Source organism: Diadema setosum, chromosome 18 (assembly GCF_964275005.1).
Source record: "Diadema setosum chromosome 18, eeDiaSeto1, whole genome shotgun sequence".
NCBI lineage: Eukaryota > Metazoa > Echinodermata > Echinoidea > Diadematoida > Diadematidae > Diadema > Diadema setosum.
In genome coordinates, this window is record NC_092702.1 from 25225363 (window position 1) to 25253267 (window position 27905).

At 40.4% G+C, this 27905-nt stretch overlaps 1 protein-coding gene across 3 annotated transcripts; it reads right to left on the reverse strand.

Annotated features, from left to right (window-relative positions):
• Nucleotides 1–883: 883 nt before the first annotated feature.
• Nucleotides 884–27671, reverse strand: LOC140241755 (poly(U)-binding-splicing factor PUF60-like). Of its 3 annotated transcripts, XM_072321504.1 has the most exons (12): nucleotides 27559–27671; nucleotides 22078–22153; nucleotides 16637–16869; nucleotides 15285–15557; nucleotides 13930–14057; nucleotides 12430–12498; nucleotides 10978–11080; nucleotides 8568–8669; nucleotides 7967–8150; nucleotides 7412–7641; nucleotides 6173–6362; nucleotides 884–3355 (listed from the first exon to the last, which is right to left on the reverse strand). In XM_072321504.1, exons 1-12 carry the CDS (start codon nucleotides 27580–27582, stop codon nucleotides 3246–3248), a joined length of 1722 nt encoding a protein of 573 aa, XP_072177605.1. In that variant the 5' UTR covers nucleotides 27583–27671; the 3' UTR covers nucleotides 884–3245. The 3 variants fall into 3 exon arrangements, with proteins under 3 accessions (XP_072177605.1, XP_072177607.1, XP_072177606.1); XM_072321506.1 differs by lacking the exon at nucleotides 8568–8669; XM_072321505.1 differs by lacking the exons at nucleotides 22078–22153; nucleotides 27559–27671 and adding an exon at nucleotides 17504–19067.
• Between the last annotated feature and the right edge of the window lie 234 nt (nucleotides 27672–27905).

A 27905-nucleotide genomic window follows, 5' to 3' on the forward strand; every position in this document is an offset into this window, starting at 1 on the left:
ACCACTCTATGAAATGTTAACAAGCACACAATTCTAGGAGGACCAAAAGTTTATTTAATGAAAATCGGTTTTGAAATGACCGAGACATCAAAAAACAAGGTTAAACAAAGAGCTCCTTATAAAAGTTGTGGCCTGTCAATTGTATTAGAATCGCTTTTTGAATATCTCAGCCATTTCAAGGCCAATTTTCATCAAATAAATGAGGAATCCTTCTTGAAATTACATGCTCTTTCATATTTCATAAGGTTTCTCACTATCTCACAAAAAAATGTTACAAACCTGAATCCTCACCTCAACCAGTACTGTATAGTCCCTTTAAGCTGTCAACTACAATTTGTTTTGTGTTTTTTTTTAACTTAAAGCTACTTTGAAGTGGTGTAACATTGTACATGAATGTAGACTCTTAAATACAGCATGTTCCCTGAGACTTACTATTTTAATCATTACTGTACACAGTAAATGTAAATTGAACATTAATGTTTTGTACATGTGTCACATACGTTTCTTGGTTGTCTTGCACGGACATGGATTCATTCACACAGGCAAGGAAATGACAGGCACTTGTTTCATATGGTTTTTTTTTGTTGTTGTTGTTGTTGGTATCAACTGATTTCACCATCATCAGGACAAACCTCTTGCCCATTCACATTCACACATGAAACACACACACACACACACACTCACTCACACACACAAAACACATGAACACTCATGTACACATTAGCTGAATAAATACATTATGCTTTAACAAAAAGAAGAACAGAAGTAGCTGGAGAATTAAAAAAAAAAATCAATAAAAACTTGAATTCTGAGAGAAGTGTTTTGATTGTCAAGTATAAATGGACATCACTTGAAATAAAGGTCAGTCTGCCATGCTAAGTCATTCATGATATTTACACAAATTTTATTCACAATGTGCCACTGGCAGCAATGCAACTCTATCAACGAGTCGAAGAGCACAAGAACAGTTTGTGACCGGGGAAAAGACAAAACTATTGCAAGCTTTTGCTGCGAATCAACCTCTGTTCTTATTGAAGATAATGACCTAGGATAAGGCATGTATCTGTTTACAGTCTCTCTGTTGACTGCAAAGTCAGAGCACAGTCGGTAAGTCAAGTTAAGTGAATGCTTGAAGCGTACATGTAACTGATGTAAGCTAGGGGATGGAAATTACTTTCCCCCAACAGACCTAGTAATTCATCAACTGTACACATGGTATAATTCAGTGCTTTTATTTTTTTTTTTTTTTGTGAAAAATTGTCAACTTTAACACAAACGCCCTGTATATTCTCTTAGTCATGCAAAATTACTAAATTCTTACCCCAAAAGAACAGTACAGGTACTTATTTGTCATTTCTCACTGTAGTTCTCGAACATAAATTAAACCACTCATAAAGTTGTCTCACAAGTCCCAATTTGCAAAATACACTGTACATTGTATAATGCTTGTGAAAAATACAGCGAGTACAGTATCATATATTCAAGAAGAAACCCTGCATAACTGTTCCTTTACAACTGCTGCATCTGTCGTCTTGTTCACTGAATCACAACAGTTTGGAACACTTTCTGCAGACAATCATTATCACTCATTGATATAATGACATGTACTCTTAGATCATTCAACCATTACATATTGGCCAAAGATACTATCATAGCATCCTCTAGGCAGGGCGTAAGTTGACAAGGCAGGATTTGAAATATTAAAAAAAACAATGAAAATTTTCTGGTTCACAGCAAGTGATGCTTGACTGAATCAGAATAAATTCAGAATAAATACAATGGTGCAACTAAATTGATTTCCATGAGTCAGTGAATATCAACAAAACATTCTTTTTCAATCAGTTATGTTCCAGTTTCTTTTTTTTTTGATTTACTATTATCATGCTGAACATGTGCAGCATTGCTATGTTTTCTCTGCAAATGGATCCTTGCTTCATCATAAATCTGTGATTACAATACCAAACTAGCATTTGAGATAAGGAGCACTCATATGTTTGGAGAGCTTTGTACTATGTACAAGTAAAAACCTCTCTTCAGAAACTTAACTGAAGGATTCAATGCTAAATCATACTGATCAGATCTTCATGCGTAATCCACATTCATTTAAGCTTATGACATTGACAATGAGTGCAAACTTGCACTTAAATTGCCCTCAACAACACACAGTCAACCTCACAAAAAATCACCTCCTTTCGATTTGGAAATTCTGCTAGGTCAGAGCTGGTGTCCCGACTGACCTGTTATGCAATATCAACCCCCTTCTAGATGTCCGCCAAGGTGTACACTTACTGACTGTCATACAGTATCAGCCAGTTGGGAGGAAAATTCTAATCACACACAAGGTGAGGTGTTCTGGCAACAAAACGTGAAAGCGCGCTTGCAGACTTCACAACACCATGGCACACCAAATTTGTTGTAATGTCTCAAACGTCAGAACTAACGTAAAACTAGCATGTGTGAAATCCACATCACTCTTGTCAGTCTTTCTACAAGCAGCATAAGTGCAACTCCTAGCCGAGAGACAAGCATATAATTCTGGCAAAAGGATACAAGTGTACAAAATTTGGCCCATGCAAACCACATCTCCACTCATATAAGATAACAGTGACGATAATGCTCTGATACTTGGTGGGCATTCTGGTCCTTCAAAGGTTCAAAATTAGAAAGCAGCAACTCCTACACCACACTCCCAATCTTTTTCTTTTTCTTCTTCTTTGGCGATACATTCGAGTTGCATTTCATGCGACGGATGGCAAATGTTAATCATGTCCTTGATCGATTGTCAACAATAATGGACATTCATTGTAGAAAGGGGAATGTACAAATCAACCCAACTCACACTGGACTACAAGAACATGATGAATACCATCACATAGTTAATGAAGATTGACCCTCAACTTGAAAAAAAAAAGAAAAAAGAAAAAAAAAATCATTTAGTGCCTGGCAGAAGAATGTGAAAACTGGATATCTTTTTTTGTGAGGAAAGGGCATGGAGAAACATATAAGCCATCATTATGAAGCAGAGAACAATACAAAAATAGAATCACAAAGTGCAAAAAAGGAAGAAGATATGCAGGAAGAGAATATCACAGCAACAGAAATGCAATGAAGCATTGCTTCTTTTTCATTTCTGATTATGCATTCAGTTGTTCCCTTCTGCCAGGCACTCGCCAATCTCACTGAACAGAACATTCAGATATCCATGACGAATGGAGAGTTTTTGAGTTGAGAATGAGTTTCCCCTCTCAGCCTGATAGATCACTGGAGTCAAACTTGTCCTGGTCGTAGCTCTCGGCTCGCACCATTCTTCCACCAAACCATCTGCCATTGAGGGCATCAGCAGCCTTCTCTGCTTCTGTAGCGATCAAGAAAAAGAAAAAAGGTTCAGAAATTTACGAAAAATCAATCTACGTGACGCCTCCTTGTATGTTAGCAGTACAATAATGTTGGCGAACACTTAAAAAAAAAAAGGAAAATCTGTTCAGAGATTATTTGGATGATTTTGATGGTGTAAAGCTCTAGATAAATTCTCATCCTAATTCTACTGATAAAAATTTCCATTACTGTGCAAGCAGCATTCCTCTGAAGTCATCCTCAGCAATCAATGACAACAAAAACATGAACAAAGAGTTTGATGGAAGAGACACGTAGTAACACATGCAATTATTGCTCAGTTATGAAACTGCTATTAAAACAGGACCGTCAAATGGTAGCATAAGTATAAATATCTGTGTGCTGGAACTCCACTGAAGGACAAATGTCTTGTGTCTCCTTTGATATGTGATATGTGATAGATAAGTGAATCTTTTTGGAGGCTAATTACAAGACTTACTGTGGAATATGTAGCAAGAAACACAATCTTTTAGCCCCAGAGATGCCAATTACAGTCATTTTTTCACCCTGACTATACACATAATCACAGTCTGGCCAATTAATAATTATTAAGAACAGTTTCAGAGGGAGTCTATTACACTACATCAGTGAGTGATACTAACAGCACATACATACACTATGATACACCCACTCACATCTATACATTGTAGAAACCACTGTGTATAAAACAACCTAAGAAAGCAAAATTGACATAGTATGTTGACACATCACATACACCATAATTGCACTCTCCGTAGTGGAAGAGAAACCCCTTGGACCTTAGCACAGTCAACATATTTACACAATATCTCACTGTCTTAAAATGGTTGGCCAGTACAAGTACATTACAATCAAGACTCAGAAAGTCAATGATTGAATACACATCTATACGAAATACTCGACAGAGAGCGATAACTGATCAAATATTAACGACATCATGTCTCCTCTATTTCAGAATGACGTCAAGGAAAAATACCACTTGTCAGCAAGACCATTGTACAATGGAACCTGGACAAGTATGTCATTAAACAGCCTTGTGGTTCACTGTTTGCACAATCCCTCCCTTCTCCAACACACACATGATGCAATTACTCAGCAAGAGTTGATGCAATGGTCATATTCGGTACTTATCTTCTATTCCACTTGCTGTATGAGCAAACATTAATGGTAATCAATTTTTCAACTAAATAATTTGTTGTATCTGTGCAACAGAATTCAAACTGTTTTTGAAGTCAGAGACTACACTGCCCTATGGTAGCTGATTTGGGTAACATCAGTCAGAATTATTCAGATTTATGCCTTTAAATCTATTCATGGAAATAGTGATGCTGCTTTTCCCATTTACAAATAACAATACATGACAATCTGCCCTTGCCTTTAATTACATCAACATTTCTTCCTTCTTCCTTCATATCCCGATAGGGTTCAACGTATTCCTCACACGAAGGACGGTAAATATTTTGGTTCAAAGGTTGTCATTCATTGACTACACTGAGCCACCTCCTAATTAGGTGTGCTGTCCCACTATCAAGCTATCGTCCCGCACCGAGCGCCAAGAATAGCTCTGTCTCTCATGAATGGGCAGTGTTTGGCACAGTGTGTTGACACTCACACGCTTATCAGTGCTGAGGTAGACAGATAATCTGCCTTCTCACTGATAACAACACAAAGAGAGGGGAATGAGACACCTGCTCCCAACAGACTAACACTCACAAATCTTGCAACCTCGTATTCAACAGCATATCCCCATTAAAAGTGCTAGTTTGCTTAACAATTTCAAAACAAAGCCTGGGAAACATTTTCTTTCATGATAATTCTATTGTTTGGCGCTTCCTACTAAATGCATCAGGGCTCGACACTAACTCTTTTTTCTCTGGTGGCTCATTAGGGCAACTAAAATCTTTGGATTTGAAAATTTTGGTGGCCCAAAAAAGAAAGGTAGTGGCCTAAAATAATAGGAAATATAAAAATACGTTGTGGATTTTAGCTGCCAGCTTGGGCCACCAAAAGAAAAACTTGGTGGCCCAAAATTAATCTTTAGTGGTCTTGAGCCACAGCACCACCACTAATGTCCAACCCCGAGTATGGTATAAGTATGTTTTATTTTCTCCTAATTGTCACTCCTAGTTGTAGCCTATGCTTTGTTTTTCTGCCCGAGTTTGCCGCTTTCCATTCTGCATTCCTCTCCACTTAGCCTGCACATCTGTTATGTCCTAAGTTTTTCTTGCTATCGTCATGTACACCCTTGTTCATGTCCATACGTCTGTCTTCGTCTCTGACCTTGTTCTCGTCCCCATCTCTGCTTCTGTATCTTCATCTCCTATGATTTCATATATTACTGTGTATCATATTCCTTCATGTAGAGGGCACACTCACAAAAAGTTCTTTACTTTTAGAGATGTGCCCCCAGCATGCTCAACATTATCACACTATTGTTTATGTATATTGTTTGCCGAAAATAAATGTCATTGAGCCGACCAATTAATTTCTGATCTCGTAGTACGAACAGTCTTTATACAGAGGCCAAAATCAAGAAATAATTGAAGCATCCCATCAAAGTCTGACATGTCAAAGATTAACCGTGAAGTGAAGAATGTTTTTTGAATTTACTTAAATATAGGTCTCGGATTATGTGATAATTGGATATGCACATAAACTGCACAATTACCACATTTGTGCTTACTAGTTCTGATATAATTGTACCTACTAGTTCTGATATAATTGTGCCTGTATTGTTTGGTATTTTTCCGGAATGTGAGTATATAGAATGTTTTCATAGTCAATTCTACGACATGCTCACCTGATGGGTCAGAGAATTCCACAAAGATTTTGACGATGACCTCAGCATCCTCCTCCTCCCCTTGCCTCTCCTGGTAGATGACCACTCTGTTGACCACTCCAAACTTTCCGCATTCTTCTGTGACCTCGCCCTCCAACTCGTCGTCCAGGTCCTCCACGCCCACCATGTTGCGCAACACCATCACATTTGACTGCATTCAAGATTCATTGGAATAGTAAACATTGGCACATTAAAACTGTATCATTGCAAGAAATTGAAAACCATAACACAGCAGTCATCTGATACAAGCAGTATCCCTTCTCTAAGCTAAATGAACCCAATACTATCTCCTTCCTATCAGTCAATAAATAAAACAGAAACGTAAACATACTATTTCACATGTCGATGAACTCACACATTCACTGTTCCGTGGTGAGACACTGAAGACTTGTATTGCATTTAAAGGGTGTGTACAGTTCTGGTCGAGGTGAGGATTTAGCTTATAAGGTTTTGCGAGATATTAAGAAACCACTCTATGAGATGTCAAAGAGCATGCAGTTCTAAAGGGTTTCAAAAGTTTATTCGATGAAAATCGGTTTTGAAATGGCTGAGATATCCAAAAACAAGGTGAAACAAAGAGATCCTAATAAAGTTGTGGCATGTCGCCTTTTATTATTAGCACTTTTTTGGATATCTCAGCCATTTGAAAACCAATTTTCATCAAATAAACGTTGAATCCTTCTTAAAATTACATGCTCTTTCATATTTCATAAGAGCCTTTTCATTATCTCACTTAGGAATGTTCAAAACATGAATCCCCACCTCAACCAGTACTGTACAGTCCCTTTAATCTGCATCTAGATTCATACTATCCCTCTCACAATCATGTAAATAAAGCAGTATCAGATCTCATGACTACAACCTTTGAACATTTATCACGTGTGAGCTGGACGAGGAGTTAATTCACAGGACTTCATCTTCTAAGTGTCACACCGACAGGACTTTGAAATTTCACACAACCAGCTTGTATAAACTATAATCTTACATTTGAACATCTATTCAAGTATAAGTTTGACCATTTATAAAAAGAGCAAAAGTAAAGTTTATGATTGGCATGAAAACACAGTTTGGTTATCAAATTATACATGATGCTTTATGTCATGATTCACCACTCCTAACAAAAACAACTGAGCAAGAACTGTAACAAGAAATGTAAAATTTAAAAAAATAAGAGACAGAAGTTCAAGGGGTCCAACTTACATCTGACTTCCTTAGTAATTTTTGCATGACCATGTGTCTTGCATTGCTGCCTGAGATGGTCATATTCTCCTGCTCACTGATGGTCTGGGGGAGCTCAGTCTCTTTGGGTTCTGCTGGTTCTTCCTTGGCAGGTTCTACTACTGGCTGCATGGCCATCACTCCGGCTGTCAGGGCCACTGGAGCAGTAGTGATGGGAACTGTGCTCACCTGTGGCCTGACGGGCGTGACACCTGCCAGATCAAAATTGAATAACATTGCTTATCATTACATGCCACATCATTCAGTCATAAACTTACATATAAACTTCAGGTACATACTATAACTGAATTAAATGGTCTGAAAATTTTGTCATCATCAGTCAGAATGTGGCTAAAATCTAGACTGGAATTGATAAGTTGCATGTAAATTGTTGCTCTCATTCACCAACATTTTGTGTGGGGGACACAATTAAAATTTAATTCTGGCATTACCACTGGCAAATACATTGCATAAAAATGGTACTGGCATTTTTAAGTAGAGGTGTTGAGGGGGTTATTCCTCATCTCAGTGCCTCACCTGTAATGACACCCGCTGCACTGCTGGCCATGACTGCATGGGGCATGCCCAGTAACCCAACCTGGGGTGTGGCAAGTAGACCGGGAGCTGCTGTCAGGGTGGTGGGGTTGAGAAGGGAAGGAGTACTTGTGCCGGCCATGTTGAGTGCGGCTGCTGCTGCTGGGGCTGTCACGGCATCCAATGCCTGATGAGAAAAAGGGACAAGAGAATGGCGTCAAGATACTGCTACACCTCAGAACTGCCTGAATTGATATCTAATGCAAGATGGTTTGTCCCATATCCTCTTCACAGTGTGATAAAGGATGATGGAGTACTACTGTAACAATGGAGTAAGTCAAGTATTCAGTAAAATTCCCAAAGAGCAATAGGCCTACAGATAAAAATTGTTTGCTTACTGCAAGGAAACATGGACGAAGCCTTCTGCTGTGTGCTTGTAGATATGAATGTGGCATGGTGAGGGTTGGGAAAAAAAATGTAAACACACGAACAAAAATAACAAAAAACCCTACAAAAACAACCTCTTACATCTTAGAGTCACAATAAGATTCATCACCTGGCCTAGCCCCATATCGAAGAAAGGGGCATATCGCGAATAACTTACCTGTATCTTGGCAGTCGCTGCAGCAGCAGCCACAGCGGCAGCTGGAGGCAGACCTGTTCCTACCACAGCTGTGGGGACTGCTGTTGATGTAGGAGTTATGGCCTAGGGATGGAGGGGCAAGGCAAGAATTGGTCTGGTCATCATTGATGCTGCATGAAGTTTCAAATATGAAGCCTTGCTGTATCCTAAACCTCATGCTTTCTAAAACCTTCTTTCCCTATAATCAACACGATGAAGGTTTTCACACCAAAGCTGAATGTACTCAATTAATTGAAGGATGTCAGAACAAAGAAAGATTACAAAATCATAAAATGCAATTACTTTATGGTATTTTTCTTAGAATATAAGATATCTGCGAGGGGAAGGGTTAAATTCATGAACATTGCAATTTGACAGTCAAATCTGTATGTACTTTCAATGCTTATGGTTTATAGAAGACAATGTTATAGCATGCATTATCACACAAAGAATACAGCACTAACGAGTCAATGCTGACAGCTGATGTAACATCTTTGAAGCTACACATGAGATATATTCAAGCATTAAGTTGAAGAACTTAGTATGCAGCAATGCTAGCAAGTGCATTAGTTAACAAGGGATGAGCTCATACTACTCATTTTAACAAGAGACCCGCGGGTTAACAAGGGATGAGCTCATACTACTCATTTTAACAAGAGACCCGCGGGTCTAGTGCTCACCTGAGTATCGCAAGTTCACCTTTCACGCAGTCGCTAATGTAAATTATTCACAGCTCTACTAAAATTTGACCAGGCATTCTCAAGTAGAACATGAAAATGTACAATAAGGGCCCAAATTTTTAAAGATTCCTTAATTTGGGGGGATTGGGGCCCCCTGGGGCCCACTGGGCGGGGCATGGTGCCCACTTTGATAAATTGAGATCCTGACCCCCTAGGGATGCTACCTGCCAAGTTTGATGAAAATCCATCATGAGGTTTTCAGGAAGAAGATGAAAATGTACAATTCAGGCCCCCATTTGGACCTTCCCAACCCCACCCCCTGCCCCCAGGAGGGGCACCCCTGGATCTGCTATGAACAAACTTGAAACTACAGTCATTAATGTACTCACTCATAGTATTATCTTAGCTCTATAACTTCTGATTCTAGAGAAGATTTTTAAAGATTCCTTCATTTTGGGGGGTTTGGGCCCCCTGGGGGCCCCCTGGGTGGGGCATGGTGCCCATTTTAACAAAATGAGATCCTATCCCCCTAGGGATGCTACCTGCCAAGTTTGGTGAAAATGGGTCATGGGGTTCTCAAGAAGAAGATGAAAATGTACAATTTAGGCCATATTAGGACCCCTCCCCATCCCCCTCCCCTGGGTCCCAAGGGGGGCACCCCTGATTCTGCCATGAACAAACTTGAAACTACAGTCATCAATGTACTAACTCATAGTATTAACTTAGCTCTATCACTTCTGGTTCTAAAGAAGAAGATTTTTACAGATTCCTTAATTTTGGGGGGTTTGGGCCCCCCTGGGGGCCCTCTGGGTGGGGCATGGTGCCCATTTTAACAAATTGAGTTCCTAACCCCCTAGGGATGCTACCTGCCAAGTTTGAGGAAAATCGGTCTTGGGGTTTTCAAGAAGAAGATGAAAATGTAAAAAGTTTACGCACGACGGACGACGGACAACACACGACGCACGCCAGACGCCGGACGAAGGGCGATCGCAATAGCTCACTTGAGCCTTTGGCTCAGGTGAGCTAATAATAGACATGCGGAAGAAGCAGATAATAGCAGGGGAAAAATGATATGACTGATAGCTTTGAAAGACATCTCATGGGAACATACAGCTGTGTGATAGGTGTCACCTCTACACGTAGAGCCCTTATCACAAAATGCATAAGATAGAATGAGCAGTAAGTGTGCATTCCAATTAGATTTTGATCTCACATTTGGTGCAACCAACATGCAAGCTATGCATCATTTGTACGCTACGCTACAAAAAAACAAAGCAAAACAAACAAACACAAAGACAAATCAAATAAATTGACCAAGAAACCACTTATGGCCTGGCTGCCACATACTACTCTCAGTACTGGGGAAAGTGCTAGTTCTACAGTCTAAAATATATTTTCCATCAACCCTCACCAAGCACTTTACAAGCCATCTTTCAGTAATGTAATTCTGCCACAGGTTTTGTTTTGTTTTGTCCTTTTTTTCATCTCTTATGTGTTTTCACGAAGTTGAGATCACTCTACACATAGCAGATAAACTCTTTTAGCATTCACAGACACACAAAAACACAGGAAGAGTAAGTATATTGTCTTACCACAAAACACGCAACAGGGCTCAAATCAAAGACGAGCATTTCATAATTCATACATGCAATCCATTAGAGAGCTATCTGGATATGTGAAATATTGTAAAAATAATATCAGAATCTACATACTCTGCCAACTCTCAAGAACTGGCCACCCAGGTCAAAAAGGTTCATGGATGATATTGCATCTTGTGCTGATTGCATCTTGTCGTACTCAATGAAACCATAACCTCTGTGAAGGAGAAAAAAGAGAAAGTTTAGAGTGCCTTCATAATGATCTTTAAACATTAGTAGTCTCAAGCAAAACAATGTAGAGAATGGATTTTGGACAAAAACATGCACACAAAATGTATACTTTAAGTTATTCTAATGGTAAAACAACAGCAAATCACAGATCACAGAATATTCAACCCTTGAGTTTAACCCTAACAGGGCCGGGGGGGAGGGGAGGGGGGGGGGGTTGCGAGAGGGGCAGAATCCGCCACCCCCCTTGATGTTTCGCGCTATAATTCTGTAATGCGAGAAGGCCTCGTCGCGAGGCTTCTTCACTTTTTTCTTTCAAGTCTCGCGCAATTTTTGAGACCAAATTTGCAACGTCCGCACATACTTTTTCGAAGCCACGCCCATTTTGGTAACGGCATGTCGCCCCAAAACAGGCACAATTTTGTGATTTTGTGTACATTTCCTATGGAAAACAGTGCTCTGTCATGAAAGTTATAAAAACCTGATTATTTATACAATTAATCAGTTTCATTGATTAATTTTATGCTAATTATGGTAGAAAAGTGGTCAGTGACAATTTCCAATAAAAAAACAAAGAAAAAACAAAAGTTGAAAAACAAAAAATACATAAGAAATTCTGAAAACAATAAAATACATAAGAATTGAAACGAGTTTTGGAAGTTTTTGTGATGTACAATTGTTAAATATGCTAAAACAGATTTACAGACCAAAAAGTAGACTCTTGATACTTTTAATTAGGCTAAAATATGATCTTAAGCTTAATTTGCATAATTAATTAATTAAAATTAGAAATTGATTGCTTCATTGTAATTTATGATGAGGGTGTCACGCATGCCAAGTTTTGTCGCGAACGCACCAATGGCGGAATCCGCCCCCCTCCGGTTTTAGCATAGCCAAAAAAGCCCGGCCTGATTAGGGTTAAAGTACATATCTGACTGCGAAGGGCACCATCTCATACGAAGTTCACAACAGTTCACAGAATCTAACTTCCTTGTATTCCGGCATTAAATCTACAATGTATCTTTCATGTACATTTCATGAGTAACGTCGGCCATCTCTGCTCAGTCTTCAAAATCACCATCAATTGAGTCCTTTTCAAGCAGCAAGATAATTTTCAAACCATTTTTAGGAATTTCACAGATGAAACTCTGATCTCTGACTTAACTAAATCAAGATGGTGCCCTCATACTTTTTTCTTTTCTTTTTTTTGGGGGGGGAGGGACAGGACACATACAGAATTATATACTCGTATTTCAGAGAGAACCAATTCTCCAAATTCATTCCTCTATACATGCTTTTCAATTTCTCACAGGAAGTGGTTATTATAGAAAGACTTACTTGTGTTTGCCTCCTATTGAGTCTGAAGGTAAATTGCAGGATACAATCTTGCCGAATGCTTCAAAGACACTGTAGAGGAAAGAAAAGATGGGAAGAAATGAACTGAGGTACGACATGTGCACCTGTTAATCAAGAGCAGTGTTTAAAAAGGGGGGTCACAACACATTACCCACTTAGTTTCTTCACATTTCCTTACCAGTCTTCATTCTAGTAGAACGTGGTCATCTTCAAATGAACGCAAATTTTGTGCATGCAAATAAAATATTGTAAGGTATCTGATTACTTCTTAAATATCATTTTAGAACAGTTCGATTTTGTTTTTTCATCTCAGTTAATCAATCACAAATTGCATTTCTCACTCTAAATAGGTAAGGAGTAAAACTAATTGGTAGGAAACACTAATCAGTACTGATTGTGCAGAATGTGGAGTTTAAAGTCTGCTATTAATTCTGGCTTTAATATTTCACACTATTTTCATCAAATTGCATTGCAAAGAATAACATGTTAGTACAGAGGACTAGACCACTATTAGCACACATAGACAGGGCAAGACAATCAATTGTTTCTGCAAGGGACCCGACAATGGCTCTTTCATAATAAAATGTAATGGTTGTGATGAATTATTCATGGAAACTGTGTAAAGGTTACTCCTTATGAGGGCATGGCAATTGAAAAATGTCACTGCCTGCTCTGTGAGAAATTGAAATAAGCAGTGTCACTAACATATTTTTAAAAATCACTTGCTGACAGACCAAACTAACAACTGCTGCAGGAATATATGAGGCAAAGAGGGGCCTATTGAAGAATGCACCAGAAACCCTCCTCCAAGCAATGACCTGGGTTTAGTATGGCGACCGACAGCAATGAGTTTAATGTGGGAGAAGGGGGTCTGTTTACTTCATTAAAGGTGTCAATTAACCCCACAGACAGGTCTGCCTCCCCAGCTTGCAACTTTTAGCAGTGAGCTCAACAAATTACAGCCTTACAGTCATGCTGGCAGCCCGACAGTCATGCTGGCAGCCCCACTCCAAATCCTACTAGCTGGTCTATCATGACAGTCTGTGACTACCGCAGGCAGGAGGTGTGTGGGCCCCAGGGATGGGGCCAAGTACCAAACATGGAAATTACACCAGGAGTGGGCGAGACAATGGAGGGCCATGCCCCCTGCTGGCCCCCAGCAAAACAGTGTGCCAGTAGGCTCCCCTCAGGGCAGTTGTGTGGCCAGTTGACACAACATTTGCTCTTGCCACAACTGCTCTGGTCTTACTTTCTCCAAGGACTAAGGGTTAGGGTTGCGATAGGGTCTTACGTTAAGTTTGATGTGAGGATTAGGATAAGGGTTAGCATTATGTTTGTTAGTAGAATTTGTTTGGCTTAGCGTGCAGATATTTCATGAGAGCATTTGTCGCAGGAGTCATGGAACCATGTGACCAGCAGGGGCAGGGGGCGAGGAAGTTCTCGGCAGCTTAGTGCATGAGAATGCATGCAGGGCCAACCTACCTCTTGATGTCATCTGCTGACAGGTCTCCATGAATTGATGTGACAAATATCCTGGGAGTCTGCTTGGCTTCTTCCATGATCTGGTCTACCACAGGTTGTGCCTGGGGCATGTTGCTGGGACGGCCAACCTAATGGAGAGCAATATAAATGGACAGTTAACAGAATCTTAAACTCTAACAACATAGTATATCAACATGCCCATTCCCCTTCCTGCTTCCTAGGGCTATTAAATAAGGGCTTGCATTACAGGGCAGCAATTCATTCTCCTAGGCAAAAACAGTAATAAACAGCCTTCTAGCACTTGCTTATAGGTATGTGCACATCAATAATATAAATGAATATTAAGAGTACAGATTGGTAAGGCAGTTCCACACAACACACTTCAACAATCTGATGGAAGACTTTATCTAATAGCAATCATTATGTTGAAGAGGAAAGCAACAAAAATAAAGCTTATACTGCTCTCTAATTATCAAGCAAAAAAAAAAAATAAATCACCATAAGCATGAAAACATGTAATAGATTGGTTGGAAGGTTATCAATCATGCACTACCTTGAACTTGGAATGCAATTCAATCCACCGCTACTCTTCTGTACAACTTGCCTTTTGATATGATTTATTAGTGCCAAACAAATAGCTGTTTTAATGGTAGTCATACACTGTCTTCATAACATCAAAAAACTGCTGTTACCTAAAATACCTCTTACATTGATTCTGCAGAAATTGTCTGAGTATGTACAGTATCTGAGTATCTTGAGGTCCTGAATGCAGCACAGCCTCCTGTCTGTTATTCATCTTAACTTTCATGTTGACAAAATATCTACAGCTTAACAATAATCGTAATATTATTCCACATCACAATCTAAAAATATCTTGGCGGTACAACATCCCACAACATAACATGTTTTTAAAGACCCCATAGTGTAGTGAGACAAGGATGGCTTGATTTAACGTATCTTCATCTGCTGTCCACAAGGAAACATATGAAAAACCATGAACAGCGCCCATCAGCAAATATGTGCATCGCTCACCGGAACACTCATCGGTAACGGTCTACCCGAGTCAAGATTCTTTGTTTGTACTTTATAACTAGAGGTCAGTAATTAAGCTGTACACAATTCATTACAGGAATTCTTGAATATATCCTAGCCAGGCCAGCCTTTCCAGTCCATTGCATACCCAGGGGATCGGTCTTTAAGCCACGCAACTACCCAGCACCTGTTAGCTGCATAGTATACTGTTTCCAAACATGTAAAAATATTATCCACCACTACCATCCTTCCCTTTGTCATCACATGAGGTAAGGGCAATGCTTTTGAGCGAGTCCCCCTTGCTGCCTCCCCACCCCACTCACCTTGATGTTGCGACCTCCAATCATGACACCGTTCATTTGCTCAAGGGCCAACTGAGCCGCCTCGGGCAGGTCATATTCAACAAAGGCGAAACCCTTGTGCTTCATGGTGATGGGATCCCAAGACATGTTGATGGACTTGATGGGGCCGAACGGCTGGAAGGCTTGCCTGATGGTGTCCTCCTTCAGCTCAAAGCTGATGGAGCCGACGTACACCCGACACATCAGGGCAATGGCACGCTGTCGCTGGGCTTGCATTTGAAGGTTGGACATTTGCTGTGAGAATAAAAAGACAAAGAAGTGCCAACATGTTGTTGAGTGGACACCAGCAGAAGCCAAGTTACTCGTATCATGGAAGAAGCTATCATTCATCATGAACTCTCCCTAAAAAAAAAAAAATAAAAAATACATACTACTGACAAAGAAGTTAGAGCAATCTTGTAGGTAAGAAGTTTGCTGCATATAGTGCATGTCATACAAAATAATTCAGGTACTCATGTACCATCTGCCTTCATGCAAGCAAATGTAGCACAACTTCTGGCTTTTGGACTATGGCCCAAAGTGCCTTGGTTAAAACTTGAAAACACTACCGAAAATGCTCATACACCAAAATGCACCTGATTTGTCATTGACATCACATGCAAATTGAAAACTAGATAAAGATCAAGAGAAATCCTCAGCGAGGTCTAACATGAACCCACTGCATATAGAACATAATCTTTACTGTACTGCAGGGGAGCATCAGATTGTCTGTAATTTGAGGTTTTAAATGCTTCTTCAAAAGAAAGTAAGTATAATTGCTTTTCCTCTATCGTATGTCAGGGTTTAACCATTAACTTTTTTTCTTTTTTTTCTAGCAGCCTCACAAAATTCGGGCCACTAAAATCTGATAATCTGCAAGTTTGTTGGTCCGACAAAGAAATGTTGTGCCGCAAAATAAATGGAAACATTACAATCCATTTCAATCTTTGGTATCCGATTGGGCCACCTAAAGATAATCAATTGGAAATTTGGTGACCCGACATCAATCTTGCCAAGCCACAGCTAACGTTAGGCCCTGCCTAAGTAGAGCATTACAAATAATATTTCTCCACAATAAACCAATAACACTCTCCATTTGATTGGATTTGATGGGCAAAAAAGATAAACAAAACTGTCCTTTAGTCTGGAGGTCCTCTTTGAATGGCAATTGCCCTTTTAAATTACCATACTCATGAAAATAGCATTTTAAAGAAGAGGATTTAAAAGATATTTTTGACCCCCCCCCAAAAAAATTGTCTTGTGAGATGTTACTGGTGACATTTTACACTCTGCTCTGCAATGGAGCACAACTTCCTCATTCTGTGTGGGCTCACCTGTTGCTGGTGGGCGAGGGTCTGTTTGACCAGCACACTCTTGATGCTCTGCTCCATGGCATACTTCTTGGCTCTCATCACGGCCTCCTGCTGCTCCGAGCTCAGCTTGGGGAGGCCCTGCATGGTGGGCATCCCCGGCATGTTGGTCAGCAGCGTCTCCTTCTTGGCGCCCGGCCCGGCCAGCACTGGACCCGTCTGCTCTGCGAAGAGCACTGGCGGGGAGGGGGAGCGCTCTGGTGTCGGGAGGGGACGGCCAGCAGCGGCAGGGAAAGGCAGTGAAGGGAACGAGGATAAAACGTAGCATTAGTTTCCCCTTAGTGGCAGCACATGGGAGTATGAACACACCCTCAACCCCAGACAAGCATACCCTTCACCTACATGCAAACACACCCACTCAAAAAGTCACAATAAGCTCTGCACTACATACCACATGACTTAATTTTTCCTTTTTTGTTCAACACAACAAAGAGAAACAAGCCATATGAAGTCTAATTGTATTATTATGGACAGCTCAAGTAAAGACAGTTAATTCAGATGGAAGATATATTTTTGGACAGCTTGGAACACTCCCTCAAAACTCCAGACATAACTTCGAACATTTTTCAAACATTTCAAAAATACTTTTTTCTTCTTCTTCTGGTAGCCAAGTAGGATTGTGGTACATTTGGTCGTGTCTTCCAAGACACACGCATACTTACACTCAACCTTCCCTAAACATCCTCTACCAAGCACAAACCCGGCATGAAAGACTGAAAATACACGACTATGGAGAGGGGTGGGGGACAGAGTAATTTTGCATTCAAATCTTCTCTGTCTTCAACGGAAAAGAATCACCACCACTGTTTACAAACAGCACTGCTTGTTTACCACTGGAGTAGCATAAGGGGTGGTTGGATGAGTGCATAGGTTGCAGTGTAGCATCAGGCCAAAATTAAAAGGGAGGCCACTCGCTGCTGAAGCACTAGGTGAGCGACCCGTTGGGACATTCATGATGAATGCTTTCCGCTCGCATAGGTCAAAGGTCACATTTTATGTAACCTCGCCCACTTCACACTGGTTGGAGCTAAATGGCACAAGATAAAAATAAATAATGCACAGAAGAAAAAAAAGTGGGGAAAAGAAAACCTTGAATCACATCCACATGAAAGAACTAATAAGCACACCTTTTCTGCATTTAACAGGGAGGATGGGGGTTGGGAAATCACAATTTGTAACTTAATCTTCGTCAAAGGAAACATATCGCAGCAATTGAGCGGGGCGTAATTGGAGCACTTCTTGCATGTGTAATTCCTTTACAGTTATCCATTTTCTACAAGTTCACTATGTGCAATCAAAGGTTTTCACTGACACAAATGAACCTAAAAAGTTTGTTTCTAACATGTCATGTTAACAGCATGAAATTTATGCTACTCTCCTGCATTCTTTGATTTATATGGTATGGTAATTTCACAACACAAATACACATCATTTTTGCATCAAAGTTCCTACCTTTGTTTTTAAAAAAATTGTATTCATGTAAGAAGCTACACTATAAATCTAATTTGGGAGAGGGGAAAAAATCTGGCTCATGGTTGCATAGGAACCAGAATGCCATGCCAATACAGGGGTCAGTATGTATGAACAGGATTCTGATTAATCTGACTGAAATTTGTTCACATGTAAGACTAGTTTACAGGGAATGTCATGTACTTGATCAAACTTGATGAACGGACAAAACGCAATGAAAAAATAAAAATAAAAAGAGGGAGGAAGAGAAGAGAAATTGATGATTCTGGAACCGATCTGTTCTGAAATGCAGCAGGTCATCTCCGACACTCGACGAACTACCATTCTCTCTGGCTGTAAGTGCTTCATTTATATGCAAATAAAAATGACCAGAAAAAAACAAACAAGAAGAGAAGAACACAGAGGTTAGCACACAAATGGCCACAGAGGGCCAACAGTAACCTTCATTTGATCGGATTCGAAGAACAAATTGTGTGACAAAAAAAAACAAAAACAAGCCAGACTGCTAACACTACCAAAAAAGGAAAAAAAAAAGAAAGAAAAACAACCACTTACTCACAGTCACAATCTCACACTCGCTGACTTACTTTTTCTATTACTCTCTTTGATTCAATATAAACTCTTGTCATCAATCTGCCGAGTGTTACAAAAATATTTGTGGTCCATGTCTGAATTTTTTTTTTTTCACACGTTCAATCCATTCCTAGCTCAATTGTGTGTAGCAACTATTTACGTAGAATTCTATCATTTTTTCTTTGTGCTTTTTTTGTACTGACTACATGGAAATAAACATGAAAAGCACATCCTATTCCAAATTGAACATGCATGTATCAACAATTATCTGTAGTCTGGTCTGACAGTGTGTTACTTTTCTTTCTTTAAATGCACGCATTTCTGAAAGTCTGATCGCACAGCTGCGTTCGTCAAGTGCAGGGGATAAGCATCAAACCTGGAGGAACGAAGGAAGAATGAAAGACAAAAAAGACAAAGAAAGAGGAGAGCATTTATAGCAGTCTCAGTTTACATCTCTCTCACCACTAAACGATTGGATTTTAGTCCAAACTATAGTGACTTTGACTGTCAGTATTGCATGACTAAAGAATTTATCAAGTATTAGAGTAAAGAAGCAGTGGTTTGAAACACAGTTACAATCCCACCTCATACTCTCAAAAAAGTTGTCCAGTTTACAAATAAAGAGTTCAAATTATTGTGTAACCGGTGAAATGTCTACCATATGTAGCTGAAAAACGAATAATTACTTGAATCCTGTGATACTGATGAAATGTAATCACTTGATCTTGCCCATTACCCTTCATTTTCACAATATTCTGCAGACATCAATTTACTGCCCTAAAAGATGTTTATCAACGGATTTGAATTGATGTCACTGTTTTAAGTATCATGAGTTATTGCAGAAACTGGATTTTTTTTTTCTTTTAACTTTGGGCCTGCACAAGAGTTTGCCAACTTCAAATCTGTGAACTGCCTTGTCAATTTGGAACTACGCACTTAGTTTACTAAAGAACACAATGCATATCATATTGCATAGAAAGTAGATTTCCAGTACAGTACATGACCTTTCTTTTTCTACGCATGATCTTGGCTGGACCTTCTCACCACCCTCCCCCCTCCCCACATTTAAGAAATTAATAAAATTGAAGACAAATTGGTTTATCTGACTAGTTTGTTTTCCATCATGTAGTATTTATGGTGTTGACTTGACTATTCTGGAATTAATTACAAGAAATAAACAAGAAAGGAGAGAAAATTATGAATTATTGAGAAATTCCTCAAAGTGAAATGGTAAATTTGATGATTTCAAAATGTTTTAAGGAAATTGGGGCAACGGAAATAGATATTCTTTGCTACAAGATGGAAATATTAAAGTGACTGTTCAATTAAAATGAATAAAGGCATATTGTACACAATGTCAAAAAAGGTAACCAGCTCTTCTATCTAAAACTCTGCAAGTGCTAGAAAGTCCTCCAAACAAAACTGCATTTAATTTGATCATTTCTTATGAGCTAGTGTTTTGTGGGTTGTTGTTTGTTGGTTTGTTTGTTGTTTTGTTGTTGTTGTTGTTGTTGTTTTTTTGTTTTTTTTTTTTGGGGGGGGGGAATCATTTGGGCATAAATATTTTGAATACAAAAGGCAGTTAGTTAGCCTGATCAAATACCTGAATGCATAGTCACAGAGTTTCCTTTTCATCACAGCAACTTTACATGAAATTGACTTTAATCTGTATAATTCACACATACACATGCATTTTCTCCCTACTTCTGACGTGGGTTTGCCATGGATGCTCTAAGAATGGTTGTATTAATGGATTTGTAGACAACTGATATAGTATGACAGGGAAGACCTAAACTGTGAGCAGTATATTTTACTACATTAGTTCTTCTTGTCCACGTGACTGCTTGAGTTTAAGAACTCATTCAGCTCTCCGCCCGGTGTGAAGACTAGAAATTGTTGCCTGAAAAGAAGAACTCCAAAAAAAAAAAAGACAAAAAGAAAAGAAAACAGAAGAAAAAGAAAAAAACAATAAGGGACTGTCATTTCAATGAAGCACAATTTACAGATGCTGAACTCATCAACAGAACACATAATGTTGTGTTGATGACAAACGTACGCACACTCACCTCCCACTGTACACACAACTTAAGTCCTTGCAAAGTAAAATGACAACAAGCCAACAAATGAGTTAAAAGAACATCAAGCCTGATGATCTATCCTGCATGACACACAAAACAAATTTGAAGAATATGGTAAGGTTGAATTCACATATTTTTGCTGTAAATTTTTAGGTCCAAAAAGCAAATATGCCATTTACAGTTGTAATACAAATAACCTTTCAAATGCTTTTTGAAGTCACAGATTTGAGAACCTCCAAAGGAAATAATGATTTTCAGAATAAATCTTCACGCACAGGTTCCAAGAGCCTTTTCTTAAAATGACCTGGTAATGCCTCAAATGGGAAAAAGAAAAAACTGAAAAAGAACAGATGAAAGCTATCCACCTCCTTACTGCAGCATACCAAGTTCAAACTCTCAAAGACAAAAGGATGATTACCATGCACAAAGAAGAGGGATTTCATATGACTTTCACAATGGCTAAAGTGTTCACACATAGCCAAACAATTCACACTTCCACTGCAGTAATTCATCATACTCAGATTGTGTCTCAACAACCAATCCTGCAGCATACATGTAAATATACATTTGATTTTTCCTACCTTTGGCATGAAATTACAAGGCACTATTTATTTCTAACAAGCTTCACTCTTTTCCCCCTTTATTTCTATGATCATTTTTATTTATCCATTTTTTTTTATTTTTTTTTTTTACTGGCAGCCTTGCCTTGAACAACTCCAGTTTAAGTTAGGAGACAGTCTACATGTAGATTGTATGCCCTATAAGGTACTTGCAAATGTACCAGTAGTTACAATTTACACTGTTTTTTTCTTTTTTGTGTGTGTATGTGAGAAGTAGCACATAATTTTTGAGAAATATTCACATTGTTTGGTGTTATACCACAAATCACACTTTTTAGTACAGAATGCTGTTGCTTTTGCTCCTTGGGCCTCCAATACAAGGTATATCAAGATGTCACTACACTTTAACATGCCTACAAACGATGAACACTTTAACCATCACACAAATGGGGTTAGCGCAGGGGAGAAAATAAATCACAAGACTGCAGCATCTGACTACAACATGGGCATGCTCTTTCAACAATGCAATGAATTGACACTTATGATCAAGAGAACTGACATTTCATCTTTCACACTGCATGGTTTCCTACTGCAAAAGAGGCATTTCAGCAATGACAAGTTGAAACCTGTGCTGTGTCCTCCTTCATGAGGTGTTTCAGTGTGTCAGGGCAGAGTAGACTCTCTACACACTTGACATTCTTGTTTACTACCACCAGATACCCACCATTTGAGCTTGTTTCCACCTTTATCTTTTTGGGAGATGGTTCCTGGATGACATGGTTCTCAGCTGCAGGAGCCACCTGTTGATGATGAGAAAGACACAAGATTTGTTGCACAAAGTCATTACTCCCGGGCTTGCACTGCTGTAATGGCAAACGAGAGAAAGCCAACATAACCTACTATGTTAGTATTTTCACAATATCAATTTGATTATGGCAGACAGGAATACTAGCAGGTTTAATGGGATGTCTGTAGTGCAGGTTTTCTTAATTTTACATTTTGCAATAAAAAGAAATTATACACACATGACACAAGATGGTGATCCCATCACTTCCCCCACTGCAGCTTGGTAGCCCAGATCTACCAGGTAGTGGAGTGTTGCCTCCATGCTCTTCACCAGTGTTGAAGACATGTATGGTATCTACCCATTTCTTGTCACACTAACTTATAAAAGAAAATCTGTCTGCTGTGCCAACCACTGAATGTGACTGATGTGTTGGACACCTACCATACATGCACCTGCCGTGAAATGGCTCATGGCCGCATACTGCCACAGTTACTCAGTTAGGATCCGATAGCCTACTCCATCGAAGATAAAATTTGGTGTCGAGTCCAACAACAAGCATGTGGGATCTGATCTGGTGGTGCATGGAAATTTTGACATAAAGGCCCGAATTCACGAAGGTGGTACAAATGAAACCATGGTTTAAACCATGGACAAAAACCATGGAGCGCCGAGTGTCGCACGGAATATTTCGTTACGAAATTGGTCATTTCGTCGGCAAAATGACCGTTTCGTAACGAAATATTTCGTGCGACACTTGGCGCTCCATGGTTTTTGTCCATGGTTTAAACCATGGTTTCATTTGTACCACCTTCGTGAATTCGGGCCAAAATGACATAATTATATGATTATGTCATTTATGATTCAGTGCACTAAACCGCTCTGTATCAGCTTCAATGCTCTTCACAAGCTTGTGAAGAGCATTTTCTTCTACTTTTCTACTCGTAGCTGTATGTATGGTTAGGGCGTCTGATAGATTTTTGCAACTGGAGAAATACATGTCATTTCACACAGAAACATATCCATAATGTCCATAGTTAACATAATACATGTGCAAAATTTCTCACCATAATCACAAATAATGGTGAAGTTATGAGCAAATAAAAACATGGTATTTTTCATCCTCACGCTGTTAAAACCTTGGCGAAAAAGTGGGTCGCGAGCGTAATGAAAATTCACTGTTAAGCGCACTCCAGTGGGCGGTGCTATTCACTGCATTTATCACATTCAAAGCATGCGTGTTTCTAAGGCTAAGCGCGCATCCTTGTCAGCTAGCACACACCTACCCAGCTAGCTGTGCGAGGGGGGGGGGGGGGGGTCAAGGTCAAGAACCCCCCCCCCCCCCCCCCCCCCCCCCCCCCCCCCGCTTAGACGGCAAGAATCTGAGGTTGGAAGCTTTGGAAATTAAAATTAATGGGTTGTGATTTTTTTTCACGATTTTTTTTTTTTTTTTTTCCGACCAAAGGTGTGGGGGCCCCCCCAGCCCCCCGGTTCCGCGGCCCCTGACATATTCCCGGCCACAGACCGATTTGTACACAGGTTTACGAGACCGATGACCATACAGTATAAAACGTCGGTCTAACAGCGCGGTGGAGTAAAAGCGCACACAGTAGTGGTGCATGTGCATCGCTATAGCTTTTGGTCTACAGATTGCATGGAGACGCGCACATGTACTCACATAAATACGTACCGGCAGTGCGCTATGCTGTGCGGAGGCTGAACATCGCACCTATGCATGAAAAAATGACTCGACTGTTCTGGAGCTTCGTGTAAGTGCGCGCCGTAACCACGAGTCATGGCGTGTAACTACGTGTCTAAGACTTAGTAGGCCCCGCCTCACTTAGTTCGCTGATGCTGTTACTATGCTGACAGGGTATCTTAATCGCTATTTCGCGGGTTCATCCCGTTGAATAAGCGAAAAACCAATTCTATTTTTGGATTCAGCACCATTGAATCCTCCTACACCAGCCTGGCCAGTTTCACAGTCGGACGGAACAGCCGAGTTATAGCGATGTTTGGGCTTTTTCTGAATTTAGGTAGCAATACGTCTTGATATCTGAACTCGGCCTAGGACGAGAAGAATGAGACCACCAAAAGCTTTCATCGATGTTCATTATATATGATACCAAATTTATGGGCATTTGTTCCCGGGATGAACCCGCAAAAATGCATGAAAGGTGATTTTAAGCCAAAATTGTGGGTCCACTTTTCGACCAAACGCGCGCCCTACGTTTGCCCATTGCCCAACACGCACTGAACGCATCTGGTAGTCGCAAGTTTATTTGAAAATGCTAGCGCTTTTGCAATCAAAATGTGACTTCCATGATATCATATGTATCGAAAATAATATGATAGATTTCTCTTATTGTAAAAAAATGTTTTGAAGTAGTTTTATGCTCTGTAAATGCATATAGACCTAGGTCTTGTGAACTCGTGACTTGTGCGTGAATTTTGAAGGGGATGACAAAGCACATCGCGCTACCGACCCCCTAGTATGGTAGGTGTCCAACACGTCGACACTGTACTAGGGTGTCTGATCGTGCACTGCCAACCTTCGGACAAAACGCGCCCCTATCTTACAACACGCAAGCCCCATAGAACACAATGGAGTCGCGCGCCTACTACGCTGTTTTGACCCCGCGTTTTGTGCTAAAAATCACATTTATTGCAAAATCCCTGGTCCATGCCGCTATCGAATCCTAACAAATTTGGTATCATATGAAAGAGGAAGTTTTGTTCCATATTCTGTCAAAGCGCAGGTAGGCCTAAATTTACATGAATCCAACAATAAATTGGTGTAAATTTTACATGTAAATGCCGTTAGAATCACACCTATCTTGATATCTCGGCGTCTGCTTCGCTACCAAGTTGTACCAGCGTGTGGCATGCGAGTACCGTCCACGCACTGAAATTACACCCTTCCAGCTTCGCCTTCAGTAAGTTTAACTCCGTTAAGTGCAACATGGCCTGGACCTGGTAACACTAACAGTTACTTTTCTACACCTCACGACTGACGTGTTCAATGCCATGGTCTGACCTGATCGTAGCGTTCGTCATTCAGCACTAGATGGCGCTGTCGCGCATGTACATCGTTTTCTACACACGCAGTGTGCTCAATTTCTGAGCCCATTCGCGACGATCGCTAGCTGTAGCAGTTATGACAGGGTGCATTGATATCATTCTTTTCAAAAGTAATACGGCCGTACTGCAAACAACATGTTCGAATCACAAACCTGAACTACTTTTGCCATCCTGTACGTGGGTTTGCGGCTGCTACATACCTATCGCTAGTAGCCCGAGGAGGACGATCTGTTTGGCATGCTAAGTCGAAATTTCGCACTTATTTGTCGTGACCTTTGGTGTATTTTGTACTTAATCCACATTGCGCAAAATATGGCTGCGCAAAATATGGCAGTATCGAAACTTCACTTTTTTCAAAATTGAAATGTTTTCTGATTTTTTGAAAGGAAAATTTATCGAGCGCAAGTTAGCGCATGTGGCAAGAACGGTACACGAAATGGACCTTGCAATGCCTGTTTCAGTGAAATTGGCTGCCCGATCGGAGCCCGGTGGAGAGCTTCGCGGTTGCTGCCGCGGGTGTCGCAATGGGTGTTGTGTGATTTATGCACTTGTCAATGTAATGACTCACCCCACTACCCCCGGACATGGGTGCGTCATTTCCTCGTTTGGTCCGTCAAATTTGTGACTTAGGTGTCCGTCATTTTACCAGCTTTGTCCGTCAAATTTTTGACCGAGGGGTGCGTCAAAATCCCATCATTGTCGGTCAAATTTTTGACCGAGGGGTGCGTCATGGTACGTCACTTGGCTATGGAAAATAACACGCATTATTCTGAACCGAGGGGTGCGTCACTTGGCTACAGCCTATGGAAAACTGCACGCATTTTTGCACGCTACCAGTACCGTATACACGTACCGCGAGTGAAATTACGGTGAGCGTTTTCCCGCGGCAAGTGAAAATCAAAGTCGGGAAGCATTTTGGAATAAGAGGGAAAAATGCTTGCCAGAATCTGGCAAGCAAATAATTTAAAAGCCACCCTTTCTCCTCACATTTTCTATCCAACAAACCCATGAAATCACGCATACTCAATCTCAAGTCAAACCAGGGACTTGTTTAGCGATGTAACAATTTGCTGTGCGAATCTCTACGTACAGCGACTGGGCTAGCCGGCTGTGTATACTCGCGGGAATGCCGTGGCGTGGTGTGTACCTGCGCTACAGTATGCATGGACTAGCAATGGCCGCGCACACACAGCGCATCTGCACACATGTGATTGTCGTATGGATGGATTGCATGCACAGAATACATACTAGGGCCTACTGTACGGAATATCGTAGCAGCAGCGTGATGTACGGTGAATGACAATACGGTGCTTGCAGGGCCAGGGTAAGGGAAACTTGCCGAAACTTTTACAAATTATGTTTACGAACCAAAAGAAAATGAAATTGCTTGAATAAAACGTATGCAAAAATCGTTTCAGTATTTTCGGGGGTGCGTCAAATGTACTGAGGATGTCCGTCAAAAAAGTGACCGAGGTGTTCGTCACTTTCAACGTGTTGTCCGTCAAAAAAGTGACTGTGGTGTTCGTCACTTGCAGCCTTTTGTCCGTCAAAAAAGTGACTGTGGTGTCCGTCAAAAACCCCGTGTGGTCAGTCAAAAAATGACCATGACGCACCCATGTCCGGGGGTAGTGGGGTGCGTCATTACATTGACAAGTGCATTACGACTACCCGCAGATGCCGCGCAGGCTGCGCGCTGGCTCATCGCTAGCGAGCTCTTGTTGTTACGATGATGGGCGAATCAAAGCCGCCACTACAATGGGAAAATCGGGTACGCGAAAAGTTAGTAAAATGTGAGATTTTTTCAAGAAAACGAAAAAATAGACTGATTTAAACACTGTTTATGTCTATATCACGTATTAATCTACGGATAATTGATCTCATTTCATGGCTTGATGTACATCTGATTTTCGGGTGGTCATGGTGGTGGTGGCTAGAAGTCTCTACTGATCGCTGATGGTGTTCCAAGCAGTTATCTTGAACTTTGCGTGTAGGTTTCCCACCGCAAATCGCATTTTTAAGGCGCGCTTGTGAATATAGAGTAATTTTTTTAACATGTGAGTAAAATTTCAGGCGAATTGTGAGATATTTTAAGCTTCTATCGATGTATTTGGACACCCAAGCTCAAGCATGCGCATGCATCACATAGCATACATAGCCCATATACTATAGGGCCTCTGTCATACACGTTCCCCATGCCATGAATGATATACACAGCCCTGTCGCTTTCAGAAGTCACGGCGTCTGGTCGGTTTCAGTGTCGATTAGCAGTATATTACAACGATAACATCCATTCCTGTCAAAAATTAAGCACCTACAAACATAATATTTGCACATATTTACCGTGTCTCCATTCGTTTCGGCCATTTTGTTGTCCTCTTCGGCACGATTTCTGCGTTGGAATCTCCAAATCTAGGGAACAAACGCACGTCACACCACCGTCAGCCCTGATATTTCGAAGCTCCTTCAAAATATGAAGCTAGCTGTGTCTGTTTTTCTAGCCAAGCCTTACGTGCGTATACTACGTGCGCAATGGCCCTACCGGTGCTATAATACACCACTGGCACTGGCACAATACGTGTGAAAAGTCCGATGAGTAGCAGCGAAATATTGTTCAGCGCCATAGCGCCATCATGATTACGAACTGTGTGCATGCTGTGCAAAAACACATAAATAATCATAAAATTATA